General features: G+C 42.6%; 1 protein-coding gene across 11 annotated transcripts in view; it reads left to right on the top strand.

Moving 5' to 3' along the window:
- The window catches only part of LOC122936250 (saxiphilin-like), a 189568-nt gene that overhangs the window by 29373 nt on the left and 144352 nt on the right, over positions 1 to 15843 (top strand). For 9 of the 11 annotated variants that reach the window (XM_044292365.1, XM_044292363.1, XM_044292359.1 and 6 more), the window contains exons 8-11: positions 2094 to 2312; positions 8366 to 8590; positions 11583 to 11801; positions 12147 to 12371. In XM_044292365.1, the coding sequence (XP_044148300.1) occupies positions 2094 to 2312; positions 8366 to 8590; positions 11583 to 11801; positions 12147 to 12371 (888 nt within the window). The remainder of the gene's footprint in view (positions 1 to 2093; positions 2313 to 8365; positions 8591 to 11582; positions 11802 to 12146; positions 12372 to 15843) is intronic. The other 2 variants (XM_044292366.1, XM_044292361.1) reach the window with 1 other exon arrangement.

Below are 15843 nucleotides of genomic sequence, written 5' to 3'. Positions count from 1 at the left end.
CCAGGAGGAGGAGGAGGAGGATGAGGAAGAGGGGTCATTTTTAGCACTTTCAGGCCAGTCTCTTCGAAGTGACTCAGAGGGAGGTTTTTTGCAACAGCAGAGGCCAGGTACAAATGTGGCCAGCCAGGGCCCACTACTGGAGGACGAGGAGGACGAGGATGAGGAGGAGGTGGAGGAGGATGAGGATGAAGCATGGTCACAGCGGGGTGGCACCCAACGCAGCTCGGGTCCATCACTGGTGCGTGGCTGGGGGGAAAGGCAGGACGATGACGATACGCCTCCCACAGAGGACAGCTTGTCCTTACCCCTGGGCAGCCTGGCACACATGAGCGACTACATGCTGCAGTGCCTGCGCAACGACAGCAGAGTTGCCCACATTTTAACCTGTGCGGACTACTGGGTTGCCACCCTGCTGGATCCACGCTACAAAGACAATGTGCCCACCTTACTTCCTGCACTGGAGCGTGATAGGAAGATGCGCGAGTACAAGCGCACGTTGGTAGACGCGCTACTGAGAGCATTCCCAAATGTCACAGGGGAACAAGTGGAAGCCCAAGGCCAAGGCAGAGGAGGAGCAAGAGGTCGCCAAGGCAGCTGTGTCACGGCCAGCTCCTCTGAGGGCAGGGTTAGCATGGCAGAGATGTGGAAAACTTTTGTCAACACGCCACAGCTAACTGCACCACCACCTGATACGCAACGTGTTAGCAGGAGGCAACATTTCACTAACATGGTGGAACAGTACGTGTGCACACCCCTCCACGTACTGACTGATGGTTCGGCCCCATTCAACTTCTGGGTCTCTAAATTGTCCACGTGGCCAGAGCTAGCCTTTTATGCCTTGGAGGTGCTGGCCTGCCCGGCAGCCAGCGTTTTGTCTGAACGTGTATTCAGCACGGCAGGGGGCGTCATTACAGACAAACGCAGCCGCCTGTCTACAGCCAATGTGGACAAGCTGACGTTCATAAAAATGAACCAGGCATGGATCCCACAGGACCTGTCCGTCCCTTGTCCAGATTAGACATTAACTACCTCCCCATAACCATATATTATTGGACTCCAGGGCACTTCCTCATTCAATCCTATTTTTATTTTCATTTTACCATTATATTGCGATGCTACCCAAAGTTGAATGAACCTCTCCTCTGCCTGTGTGCTAGGCCTAAATATATGCCAATGGACTGTTGCAGTGGTGGCTGACATGAAGCCTGATTCTCTGCTATGACATGCAGACTAATTCTCTGCTGACATGAAGCCAGATTGTCTGTTACGGGACCTCTCTCCTCTGCCTGGGTGCTGGGCCTAAATTTATGACAATGGACTGTTGCAGTGGTGGCTGACGTGAAGCCTGATTCTCTGCTATGACATGCAGACTGATTCTCTGCTGACATGAAGCCAGATTCTCTGTTACGGGACCTCTCTCCTCTGCCTGTGTGTGTGCTGGGCCTAAATATATGCCAATGGACTGTTGCAGTGGTGGCTGACGTGAAGCCTCATTCTCTGCTATGACATGCAGACTAATTCTCTGCTGACATGAAGACAGATTCTCTGTTACGGGACCTCTCTCCTCTGCCTGGGTGCCGGGGCCTAAATATCTGAGAATGGACTGTTCCAGTGGTGGGTGACGGGAAGCCAGATTCTCTGCTATGGAACCTCTCTCCAATTGATTTTGGTTAATTTTTATTTATTTAATTTTTATTTTAATTCATTTCCCTATCCACATTTGTTTGCAGGGGATTTACCTACATGTTGCTGCCTTTTGCAGCCCTCTAGCTCTTTCCTGGGCTGTTTTACAGCCTTTTTAGTGCCGAAAAGTTCGGGTCCCCATTGACTTCAATGGGGTTCGGGTTCGGGACGAAGTTCGGATCGGGTTCGGATCCCGAACCCGAACATTTCCGGGATGTTCGGCCGAACTTCTCGAACCCGAACATCCAGGTGTTCGCTCAACTCTAATTGGGACCCAATGTAAGCTGGAGGATACCAAATTCTTGTGAATAAACTATACTATTTGAAGATAAAACTGTAATGCATTTATATGATTAGTCAAAAAATTGAATGGACAATATGACTGTTGGTTATTATATATCCATTTTTAGGAGGTGAAAAGCCCTGCATGAAAGAACGCCGAAAATCGCTCAGTGGAGGGCAACCTTTACCAGGGGCTTTTATGCCTGATTGTGATGAAAAAGGAAACTACAGTCCAAAGCAGTGTCATGGCAGCACCGGTTACTGTTGGTGTGTTAACGAAAATGGTAAAGAGATTTCTGGTTCAAGAACTCCACCTGGACAACAGGTTCCAACATGTGGAGCTTCTGGTAAGATTGTACTTTATCCTGCCTTACTCTCACAACCTCCACCCCCTGCATCTCCATTATTACAGGTAGTTATTACTGTTAAAAAAATACCACTACAATAACACAACAATATAATGATTTGTCACTAGTAAGACATTGTCTAGCTTTGGTTGTTGTCGCATTTTAACAACTTCAACCCCCCTAGCTGAAACCCCCTTAATGACCAGGCCACTTTTTACACTTCTGCACTACACTATTTTCACCGTTTATTGCTCGGTCATGCAACTTACCACCCAAATGAATTTTACCTCCTTTTCTTCTCGCTAATAGAGCTTTCATTTGGTGGTATTTCATTGCTGCTGACATTTTTACTTTTTTTGTCATTAATTGAAATATAACAATTTTTTTGCAAAAAAATGACATTTTTCACTTTCAGTTGTAAAATTTAGCAAAAAAAACGACATCCATATATAAATTTTTTGCTAAATTTATTGTTCTACATGTCTTTGATAAAAAAAAAATGTTTGGGCAAAAAAAAATGGTTTGGGTAAAAGTTATAGCGTTTACAAACTATGGTACAAAAATGTGAATTTCCGCTTTTTGAAGCAGCTCTGACTTTCTGAGCACCTGTCATGTTTCCTGAGGTTCTACAATGCCCAGACAGTAGAAAACCCCCACAAATGACCCCATTTCGGAAAGTAGACACCCTAAGGTATTCGCTGATGGGCATAGTGAGTTCATAGAACTTTTTATTTTTGTCACAAGTTAGCGGAAAATGATGATTTATTTATTTATTTAGTTTTTTCTTACAAAGTCTCATATTCCACTAACTTGTGACAAAAAATAAAAACTTCCATGAACTCACTATGCCCATCACAAAATACCTTGGGGTGTCTTCTTTTCAAAATGGGGTCACTTGTGCGGTAGTTATACTGCCCTGGCATTTTAGGGGCCCATATGTGTGAGAAGTAGTTTGCAATCAAAATCTGTAAAAAAAATGACCGGTGAAATCCGAAAGGTGCACTTTGGAATGTGTGCCCCTTTGCCCACCTAGGCTGCAAAAAAGTGTCACACATCTGGTATCGCTGTACTGAGGAGAAGATGGGGAATGTTTTGTGTTGTCATTTTACATATACCCATGCTGGGTGAGAGAAATATCTTGGCAAAAGACAACTTTTCCCATTTTTTTTATACAAAGTTGGCATTTGACCAAGATATTTATCTCACCCAGCATGGGTATATGTAAAATGACACCCCAAAACACATTCCCCAACTTCTCCTGAGTACGGCGATACCACATGTGTGACATTTTTTTGCAGCCAAGGTGGGCAAAGGGGCACACATTCCAAAGAGCACCTTTCGGATTTCACAGGCCATTTTTTACACATTTTCATTTTGATTGCAAACTACTTCTCACACATATGGGCCCCTAAAATGCCAGGGCAGTATAACTACGCCACAAGTGACCCCATTTTGGAAAGAAGACACCCCAAGGTATTCCGTGAGGGGCATGGTGAGTTCCTAGAATGTTTTATTTTTTGTCACAAGTTAGCGGAAAATGATGATTTTTTATTAATTTTTTTCCTTACAAAGTCTCATATTCCACTAACTTGCGACAAAAAAAAAATATTCTAGGAACTCACCATGCCCCTCACGGAATAACTTGGGGTGTCTTCTTTCCAAAATGGGGTCACTTGTGGGGTAGTTATGCTGCCCTGGCATTTTAGGGGCCCATATGCTTGAGAAGTAGTTTGCGATCAAAATCTGTAAAAAATTACCGGTGAAATCCGAAAGGTGCTCTTTGAAATGTGTGCCCCTTTGCCCACCTAAGCTGCAATAAAGTGTGCCCAAATTCCTTTAAGGAGGGCATTTTTAGACATTTGGATCCCAGACTTCTTCTCACGCTTTAGGGCCCCTAAAAAGCCAGGGCAGTATAAATACCCCACATGTGACCCCACTTTAGAAAGAAGACACCCCAAGGTATTCAATGAGGGGTATGGCGAGTTCATCGAAAAAATATTTGGGGCATAAGTTAGCGGAAATTGATATTTTTTTTTTTTCTCACAAAGTCTCACTTTCCGCTAACTCAGGACAAAAATTTCAATCTTTCATGGACTCAATATGCCCCTCAGCGAATACCTTGTGTGTTTTCTTTCCAAAATGGGGTCAGTTGTGGGGTGTTTGTACTGCCCTGGCATTTGAGGGTCTCCGCAATCATTACATGTATGGCCAGCATTAGGAGTTTCTGCTATTCTCCTTATATTGAGCATACAGGTAATGAGTATATATTTTTTTCCGTTCAGCCTCTGGGCTGAAAGAAAAAAATGAACGGCACAGATTTCTTCATTCGCATCGATCAATGTGGATGAGAAAATCTCTGCCAAAAAAAAAAGGAGGGGAAAGGCGTCTGCCAGGACATAGGAGCTCCGCCCAACATCCATACCCACTTAGATCGTATGCCCTGGCAAACCAGATTTCTCCATTCACATCAATCGATGTGGATGAATAAATCATTGCCGAGATTTTTATTTATTTTTTATATACAAAGTGTTTGCCAAAGCATAGGAACACCGCCTCCTCCTCAGCTCATATGCCTCGGCAAGCGTATCTTTTACTGCAGAGGAGAAATCTCGTCTTGCAGCGCCGCATACACTGACTTGTGTGTAATCTGACAGCAGCGCAATGCTTCTGTCAGAATGCATATCAGTGCTGCAGCTATTCGATCGGTTGGTCCACCTGGAAGGTAAAAAAAAAAAAAAAGAAAAAACCAGGCTGCAACGCAATCATTTTATTAACTTAGGAACAGAACATATAAACTTTAACTTTTTGAACTGAACATTAACCTTTTTGCTTACTGGTGATTTATTATTATTTTTTTTACCTTTATAGGACAAACCTCTCCTTCCCCATGGGACAATGTGCAAAGCACAAAGCGCCCAAAGATGTGGCGAAGTGCGTTATGCACTTTGTCCCAGGTGAAAGGAGACGTTTGCAGCAGCTCTGTGTGAATGGGCCCTAATATCCCTGTGTGCCTGTCCTGGTGAGATGTGATCCCTATGCTAGGTGTACCTGTGTGTGGTACTTCCGGAAACACTCCCCTAAGCATAGGGCAGGGTGGCCAGGGCAGTCAGGACAGAAATAGCGGGTGTCACGCCTTATTCCACTCCTGCTACAGACACGACATCTTTTTCGGGGTGATGGTTGGGTTGAGGTACCGGCAATGACATTGGGGAAATGTCGCTCGTGTAGACGGCTAACTACACTGGTGGATGGGGCCACGGAACCTCCTGGGTACAGGAGGTTCTCGATGATCTCTTCCTGAAATTTGAGGAAGGATCCTGTTCTCCCAGCCTTACTGTAGAGAACAAAACTACTATACAGAGCCAATTGAATCAAATATACAGACACCTTCTTATACCAGCGTCTGGTTCTGCGGGAAACTAAATACGGAGACAACATCTGGTCATTGAAGTCCACCCCTCCCATGTGAAGGTTATAGTCGTGGACTGAGAGGGGCTTTTCAAGGACACGGGTTGCTCGCTCAATTTGTATTGTCGTGTCTGTGTGAATGGAGGAGAGCATGTAAACGTCACGCTTGTCTATCCATTTCACCGCAAGCAGTTCTTCGTTACACAAGGCAGCCCTCTCCCCCCTTGCACTAGTTCGCGCGGTGCCATAGCAGCCAATCTGTTCTAGAAACAAATGCCTGAAGAGGGCCACACTTGTGTAGAAATTGTCCACATAAAGATGGTACCCCTTGCCGAATAAGGGTGACACCAAGTCCCAGACTGTCTTCCCACTGCTCCCCAGGTAGTCAGGGCAACCGACCGGCTCCAGAGTCTGATCTTTTCCCTCATAGACACGAAATTTGTGGGTATAGCCTATGGCCATTCACAATACACAATACAATTTGACCCCATACCGGGCGCGCTTGCTTGGGATGTATTGTTTGAAGCCAAGGCGCCCGGTAAAATGTATGAGGGACTCGTCTACGCAGATGTTTTGCTCTGGGGTATACAAATCTACAAATTTCTGGTTGAAATGGTCTATGAGAGGCCGAATTTTGAGGAGCCGGTCAAAAGCTGGGTGGCCTCTGGGACGGGAGGTGGTGTTGTCACTAAAGTGCAGGAAACGCAGGATGGCCTCAAAACGTGCCCTGGACATAGCAGCAGAGAACATGGGCATGTGATGAATTGGGTTTGTGGACCAATATGACCGCAATTCATGCTTTTTGGTTAGACCCATGTTGAGGAGAAGGCCCAGAAAAGTTTTAATTTCGGAAACTTGGACTGGTTTCCACCAGAAAGGCTGGGCATAATAGCTTCCCGGGTTGGCGGTTATAAATTGTGTGGCATACCGGTTTGTTTCGGCCACGACTATGTCCAAGAGCTCCGCAGTCAAGAACAGCTCAAAAAATCCCAGGGCCGAACCGATCTGAGCTGTCTCAACCCGAATTTTCAGACTGGGCGGTGAAAGGGGGAACTACAGGTGCGGCTTAAGTTGGGGACTGCCAATCAGGCTTTGCCAGCACCTCAGGGATTCTATGGGGTCTACGGGCCCGTCTTTGCGGTGGCTGCGACGGGGTAACTAATGCACGTGCCACGTACCAGCTTCAACTGCCTTTCTGGTGCTCGCCACTTCACCATGTTGTACGGCAGTGCTGGTACTAGGTCCAGGATGGGCTGCGCTGCTGGTTTATGCCTCACCACGTAATCCGACAGCGCCAGCCCCACTCTGCTGCTCTTGAAGCGGATCCTGCGCAACCTGTGGTCTAGCGACACGGGGCCGGGTACGCCTGGTGCTATCAGGGACCTCAACCTCCTCATCCGAACTTTGAGTCAGACTGCCACTGCTTTCTACAGGTTCATATTCTGACCCGCTAGATTCATCAGATGAGGGTTCCCATTCCTCATATGACTGGGTCAGAAGCCTGTAGGCCTCTTCAGAAGAATTCCCCCTGTTTGACATTTGGGCAACTAAATTTAGGGGTATTCCCTGAGACTACCCAAGAAAAAAAGCAAGCCTGTCTTACAAATGGGAGGCTAGCGAAGTACCGGAGGCCGCTGCGGTTGATAAAAAATATCAAAACAGATTTTTTTTATCGCCGCAGCGCATGTAAAGTGAATGTGCAGTGATCAAAAAATAATAATTTTTTGTCACTGCGGCGGGGCGGGTGTGGGCGAACGCACGTGTGGGCGACCGATCAGGCCTGATCGGGCAAACACTGCGTTTTGGGTGGAGGGCGAACCTAAAGTGACACTAATACTATTATAGATCTGACTGTGATCAGTTTTGATCACTTACAGATACTATAAAAGTACAAATGCTGATTAGCGATACGCTAATCAGCGAATAAGGGACTGCGGTGCGGTGGGCTGGGAGTTAACTGATCAATAAACTACCTAACCAAGGGGCCTAAACTATCCTAAAACCTAACGGTCAATACCAGTGAAAAAGAAAGTGACAGTTTACACTGATCACTTTTTTCCTTTCACTAGTGATTGACAGGGGCGATCAAAGGGGTGATCAAAGGGTTAATTGGGGTGCAGGGGGTGATCTGGGGCTAAAGTGTAGTGTTGGTGCTACTCACTGTGAAGCCTGCTCCTCTGCTGGATCCAACCGACCAAAAGGACCAGAAGGGGAGCAGGGCAGCCATATAACAGATCATATTTACTAATATGATCTGTTATCTGGCTTTTGATTGGATTTTTTAAAAATCATCAGCTTGCCAGCCACGATCATTGGCTGGCAAGCTGATGACGCGACCCCCCTTGAAGAAATGACGGCCCGCATTGCGCATGCGCGGGCCGGCTAAGCACGTTATCTCGCGTCACTCTGCCTGCAGCTGCCGCCTCCAGACCGCGGATCTGCGTTAGGCGGTCCGGAGGCGGTTAAAGTAACGAAGAGGGAGGCAGTCACTAGTTTTGGATCCATCTTTAAGACAAAAAAGAAAGTTGGGGTTAAAGCGGCTTCTGCAGATTGAAGAATATATTTATTTATATTAAATCAGTGGATGGACTACATACCAGTTCTACATTATTCACACATGATTATTATTTGTTTTTCTACATTAGTCTTATCAGCTGAAACATCCTGCATAAAAGAACGACAGAAAGTGCTCGGTGCAGAGAAACCAATATTAGGAGCGTTTGTACCGGATTGTGATGAAAAAGGAGACTACCGACCAAAGCAGTGTCATAGCAGCACCGGGCACTGTTGGTGTGTTTCCAAAGATGGTAAAGAGATACAGGGTACAAGAACGGCACCTGGGCAGACACCCCCTACATGTGAGATTCCAGGTGAGGAAACTATAGTCAATAAAGACTGTATAATTCTTCCTTTCCCATGTCTGGGTGATGTAAGGAAACTGAACAGTTGGTGTGGGTTCTGCCATAAATGACAACTAAAGCAGAGGGCTCCAACAACAGGACACCTTGTGAGCAGCTTGTCATTAGGGACACTAATAACAAAAAAACTTCCAGAGCAGACATCCACTTTAAGTACGAGTGCAAGGAAAAATAATAACTATTTCTTTAGAAAAAACTTAGGGCCTTAAATTCATAAGATCCATTTCTTCCTTTAATGATATCTACTGCTAAATTTTCACTTTCTTTCCCAAATATTCAATGCCCCCATTGTATATAAATTAAAGCAAGGCTTGGCCTTCAGAAAAGCTGCGTCTTTTTCCAGATCCTTCTGTAGTGCCCTTAAAGGCAGTGTGGGCAGGAAAATAACACAGTCCTCCAAGGTCGAAATATGGTTGAAAAAAGCATAAGAGCTGCTGAAAACCCTTCAAGAATGCCAGAAATTTCTTGGGAATAGAAACCCCTATTGGCAGAGTTTGTACCACAGTGTGATGAAAAGGATCACTTCACGCCCAGCAATGTCATGGTAGCACTGATCACTTTTAGTGTGTTTATGAAAATAGTGAAGAAATTCCTTGTACAAAAACACCACTTGGACAACCAAACATAACAAGTGGAGCTCTAGATAAGAATAGTGAAGAATTAGCTTCAGCTCATATTTAACTTCAGTCCTGGAATGTTCACCATTCCACTGCTTATTTTAACACCATGACAAGTACTAAAGAGAATGTGTCATCAGAAAATGACCTATTATTTAGATCACATTTTTATTTGAAACATATTTTTCATTTTGTTTTGCCAATGTTACTTTTATTTTTCCATGTCGTTATCTAAAAAATCCTAAAATCCTGCAATTTAGCAACTGGCTGCTATGTCTAACAATAGTCACTACTTCTTGGTCTGTACATATCCCTTTTCAGCAGTCATCTTGTTATCACAGACAGGATGATTACTAGTGTTGAGCGAATCGAATTATCCGAAGTGGACTTCCATCCAAATTTCCGAGAAAATTCAATTTGCTGCGAAGCCAAATTTCCTTGTGCTTCATTGTAACAAATCAATTTTCCCTGAAATGGGCGGTTTATATTCTTTATTTAACATTCATCTGCAATAGTAAGGGACATGCATCAGACATGGAGATTAGGACCTCCCTTTTTCTTGTTACCTGAGTGCACTCCAATAAGTGTCTTTTCATACTACATAGTAGTTGCACATTACCATCAAATCCTCAGTCATTACTTAACCACCTCCCGTCTGCCCGTTGACTATAAAAATCCGGGGTGGATCTCTGAATGGATCTCTGAATGGACATTCTGAACGTCCATTAAGAGATGGCAGCTGCACGCTAATCGTGCAGCTGCAGAGCGGGTTGCCCTCTGTCAGTGACAGCAGGGCAACCCAGAGAGAAGGCAGGGACAGTTCCCAGGTGTCCCTGCCTTTTAGATCGCTGTATACACGCTATAAGCTTCCTGTCCCGTTGTGTGAAAGGTGCACATCTCCAAAACACTCTGTGCAACAGGAGTTTAGTCCCAGACCACAGAGTGGTCCACACAATCATAGTGCAACAGTTGAACCTTTATTGTACCCTGGTGGATTTTTGAAAGCACCACTTGGGATTATTCCTGTCTCTTTTATCCCTGCCAGCACACTCACTTCACTTCACTAAATTTAAGGGCTTCTCACTGGGCCTCACAGCTTAGGTATATGTTACTCTTACACACTTGGTTTATCTTCCCCAAGCGAATTGCTGAAACTGTCCCTCTATCTTTCACAAGACAGCGTAAATGGGTCCAAAGGCCTCAGAGCAGCTATGTTGGCTACTTGGAGGCCTCATGTCACGGTACCCAGCTTCCACTTGGGTACTCAGTCATTTGCTTCTATCCCCAGTCCACTGGCTGGCCTCTTAAGAAGCTGAATGTGGCCTAAGTCTTCTCACACACCCTGAGCAGACTCCTCTAGCACCTCATATGGCTGCAGCCACACACTGACTCTACCCTTTTGCTACCAGCATCTTATATCACCTCCACTTGGTCTCTGTGATAACAGAGCCAAATAGTAGTATCAGCTAATTAGTAAAAGCTACTTGGAGTATAAATTCTATACATTGGATGACATGACTACAATAACAAGGGTGGAACAATGGGAGAACATTAACCAAAAGTCATATTCATAAGGGTAAGACCTACCCTACCTACAAGTAGGTCCATCCCTTTTGCTACTATTGTCAAGAACACCTGCTGGAATTATCTCTTACCAATTAAAGGGAAGGAAAAAATTCCAAGGGTTATGAAAAGACTATGGAAGGAGAAAAGATTGAAGGTGAACCAAACAGTGGTTTCTTTTGCCCTGGTAGTCAAAATCCAGCAAGAAAATGGTAGTGGATCCATGTTCATCTTTACTATGGGGCCTTATTTCTTCCCTGAACATAATGAGTTGTATATAATTGTATTATGAAAAAAAAAAAATAATCCTACGTGGAACAGTCTACCGGACCTCAAAACCTCTTACGTAGAAGAGTCTACCAGACCTCCAAATTCATGAAGAGATCTTTCTCTTTTGTATTCCATACAAAGCACTGCTTTTAGGTAAGAATATCTCCATACACAAGGACTACAATGGAGCCTGCACAGTAGTGCATACATAGTATACATTTCTGTACTAAAGCTTTGTGTTGTATTAAAATGTCCCATCAAAATTTAAGTATTGAAAAGAGGAAATAATTAAACTGAATTCAACTGCAATAAATTAGCTAATTTAGAGTGGGAAAAAACATGTGCATCACATTGGGACCCAATGTAAGCTGGAGGATACCAAATTCTTGTGAATAAACTATACTATTTGAAGATAAAACTGTAATGCATTTATATGATTAGTCAAAAAATAGAATGGACAATATGACTGTTGGTTATTATGTATCCATTTTTAGGAGGTGAAAAGCCCTGCATGAAAGAACGCCAAAAATCGCTCAGTGGAGGGCAACCTTTACCAGGGGCTTTTATGCCTGATTGTGATGAAAAAGGAAACTACAGTCCAAAGCAGTGTCATGGCAGCACCGGTTACTGTTGGTGTGTTAACGAAAATGGTAAAGAGATTTCTGGTTCAAGAACTCCACCTGGACAACAGGTTCCAACATGTGGAGCTTCTGGTAAGAATGTACTTTATCCTGCCTTACTCTCATAACCTCCACCCCCTGCATCTCCATTATTACAGGTAGTTATTACTGTTAAAAAAATACCACTACAATAACACAACAATATAATGATTTGTCACTAGTAAGACATTGTCTAGCTTTGGTTGTTATCGCATTTTAAAGTAACGAAGAGGGAGGCAGTCACTAGTTTTGGATCCATCTTTAAGACAAAAAAGTAAGTTATGGTTAAAGCGGCTTCTGCAGATTGAAGAATATATTTATTTATATTAAATGAGTGTATGGACTGCATACCAGTTCTACATTATTCACACATGATTATTATTTGTCTTTCTACATTAGTCTTATCAGCTGATACATCCTGCATAAAAGAACGACAGAAAGTGCTCGGTGCAGAGAAACCAATATTAGGAGCGTTTGAACCGGATTGTGATGAAAAAGGAGACTACAGACCAAAGCAGTGTCATGGCAGCACCGGGCACTGTTGGTGTGTTTCCAAAGATGGTAAAGAGATACAGGGTACAAGAACTGCACGTGGGCAGTCACCCCCTACATGTGAGATTCCAGGTGAGAAACTATAGTCAATAAAGACTGTGTAATTCTTCCTTTCCCATGTCTGGGTGATGTAAGGAAACTGAATAGTTGGTGTGGGTTCTGCTATAAATGACAACTAAAGCAGAGGGCTCCAACAACAGGACACCTTGTGAGCAGCTTGTCATTAGGGATACTAATAACAAAAAAACTTCCAGAGCAGACATCCACTTTAAGTACGAGTGCAAGGAAAAAAAATAACATTTTCTTTAGAAGAAACTTAGGGCCTTAAATTCATAAGATCCATTTCTTCCTTTAATGATATCTACTGCTAAATTTTCACTTTCTATCCCAAATATTCAATGCCCCCATTGTATATAAATTAAAGCAAGGCTTGGCCTTCAGAAAAGCTGCGTCTTTTTCCAGATCCTTCTGTAGTGCACTTAAAGGCAGTGTGGGCAGGTAAATAACACAGTCCTCCAGGGACGAAATATGGTTGAAAAAAGCATAAGAGCTGCTGAAAACCCTTCAAGAATGCCAGAAATTTCTTGAAACCCCTATTGAAAGAGTTTGTACTACAGTGTGATGAAAAGGATCACTTCACGCCCAGCAATGTCATGGTAGCACTGATCACTTTTAGTGTGTTTATGAAAATAGTGAAGAAATTCCTTGTACAAAAACACCACTTGGACAACCAAACATAACAAGTGGAGCTCTAGATAAGAATAGTGAAGAATTAGCTTCAGCTCATATTTAACTTCAGTCCTGGAATGTTCACCATTCCACTGCTTATTTTAACACCATGACAAGTACTAAAGAGAATGTGTCATCAGAAAAGGACCTATTATTTAGATCACATTTTTATGTCAAACATATGTTTTTATTTTGTTTTGCCAATCTTACTTTTATTTTTCCATGTCGTTATCTAAATAAAAAATTCTAAAATCCTGCAATTTAAATAACATTAGTCACTACTTCTTGGTCTGTATAGATCACTTTTCAGCAGTCATCTTGTTATCACAGACAGGATGATTAGTAGTGTTAAGCAAATCGAAGTATCCGAAGTGGACTTCCATCCAAATTTCCGAGAAAATTCAATTTGCTGCGAAGCCAAAATTCTCTGTGCTTCATTGCAATAAATTAATTTTCCCTGAAATGCCGGTAAAAAAAAAATAATAATCATACTCACCTCATCCAGTCGAGGGCAAAGAGGCCGCCGCAGCCATCTTGCTTGAAGATCTCGCACAAAATCTCATGTCGGTGACATCATCACGCACCGCACTTGATTTTGCACTAGATCTTCAAGCAAGATGGCTGCGGCAGCCTCTTCTAGCTCAAATGGATAAGGTACCAAATTTAACACAAACTGTTACCCCAAAAAGTGGGGGGGAAATGGCTGTGCGTTTTATGAAGTGAATACTATTGAGTGCTTCCATTATGGAATAGCTAGTCCGCTGTGGTAATGAAACTGTGTGCATGACAGTATTACAGGAATCACTCTTAGGGTAGGTTCACGTCACATTTTATTCCTACGTTTGAAGTATATATTACAAAAAAAAAGGTACAAAAAAGCAGCACACCATGTTCTTGTAAACTGCACAGTCAAGTAAAAAAAAGTATAAATTTTTTTTATAATGGTAAAAAAAAAAAGTATAAGTTGCACACCTAATGAGTTGACACTGGTGTGGTTGGGCGGTTTATATTTTTTATTTAACATTCATCTGCAATAGTAAGGGACATGCATCAGACATGGAGATTAGGACCTCCCTTTTTCTTGTTACCTGAGTGCACTCCAATAAGTGTCTTTTCATACTACATAGTAGTTGTACATTACCATCAAATCCTCAGTCATTACTTAACCACCTCCGTCTGCCCGTTGACTATAAATGTCCGGGGTGGATCTCTGAATGGACATTCTGAACGTCCATTAAGAGATGGCAGCTGCAGAGTGTCAGTGACAGCAGGGCAACCCAGAGAGAAGGCAGGGACAGTTCTCAGGTGTCCCTGCCTTCTAGATTGCTGTATACACGCTATGTGCTTACTGTCCCTGGCCGGGAGAGTGCAGGAGCTGTCGGGTCTTCTACAGTCCTCAATCAGCCCTGCACTGAGGCTGTACAGCATTGTATAGTGCTCTATAGCCTCTATGGGGGGTGTATTTCCCCTGTAATTGGGGCTACTATGTCAGCCCCAGTTACAGGAAAAATCAATAGTGGGAAAAAAAAGTGAAGTTAATTGTACTCCAGAGGTCTTGTATGAGCTTATGGGGGACACAAAGTGTAAAATAAAAATAAAGTGTTAAAATAAAAAAGAAAAAAAGGTTTCACATGTAAAAAAGAAAAATTCCCCAAGTAAGGAAAAAAAAAATTAAAATAGAAAAAATAAATAAAATAGACATATTTGGTATTGCCGCATCCGTGACGGTTGGCTTTATAAATATATCACATGATTCACCCAGTCCGACAAACACCATAAGAAGAAAGAAATTATAAACTGTGTCAAAAAATGCTATTTTTGTCACCTTACATCACAAAAAGTGCAACACCAAGTGATCAAAAAGGCGTATTAAACTGTCACCTCATCCCACAAAAAATAAGACCCTAACTAAGACAATTGGTCAAAAAATAAAAAAGACTATGGCTCTCAGACTATAGAGACACTAAAACATCATTTTATTGGTTTCAAAAATGCTATTATTGTGTAAAACTTAAATAAATAAAAAAAAGTATACATATTAGGTATCGCCACATCCGTAACGATCTGCTCTATAAAAATGTCACATGACCTAACTCCTCAGTTGAACGCTATAAAAATAAATAAATAAAAAAGTGTGCTAAAACAACCAATTTTTTGGTCACCTTGCCACATAAAGTGTTATAATGAATGATCAAAAAAATCATATGTCCCCAAAAATGGTACCAATAAAAACTTAATCTCTTCCTGCAAAAAACGAGCCCCTGAACGGCATAAAAAAATAAATAAAAATATGGCGTTCAGAATATGGAGACACAAAAATGCTTTATTATGCTTTTATTATGCTTTATTATGTAAAATATGCTTTATTATGTAAAAATTAATCAAAGAGAGTAGACATATTTGATATCATTGCGTCCGTAACCTGCTCTAAAAAAAAAATAGCACATGATCTACCCTGTCAGATGAATGTTGTAAAAAATAAAAACAGTGCCAAAAAATCAATTTTTTGGGTTACCTTGCCTCACAAAAAATTTAATAAATGTAAGAGCAATTAAAAATCATATATACCCCAAAATAGTACCAATAAAACTGGCACGTTATCCCCTAGTTTCCAAAATTGGGTAACTTTTTGGGAGTTTCTACTGTAAGGGTGCATCAGGGGGGCTTAAAATGGGACATAGCATCTAAAAAGCAGCACAGCAAAATCTAGAGTTTCTACTCTAGGGGTGCATCAGGGGGGCTTCAAATGGGACATGGTGTAAATAAACCAGTCCAGCAAAATCTGTCTTCCAAAATCCAAATGGCGCACCTTTCA

The sequence above is a fragment of the Bufo gargarizans genome, chromosome 4 (genome assembly GCF_014858855.1).
Source record: "Bufo gargarizans isolate SCDJY-AF-19 chromosome 4, ASM1485885v1, whole genome shotgun sequence".
In the NCBI taxonomy this organism is placed as follows: domain Eukaryota; kingdom Metazoa; phylum Chordata; class Amphibia; order Anura; family Bufonidae; genus Bufo; species Bufo gargarizans.
This window is presented reverse-complemented; position numbering and strand designations above follow the sequence as displayed.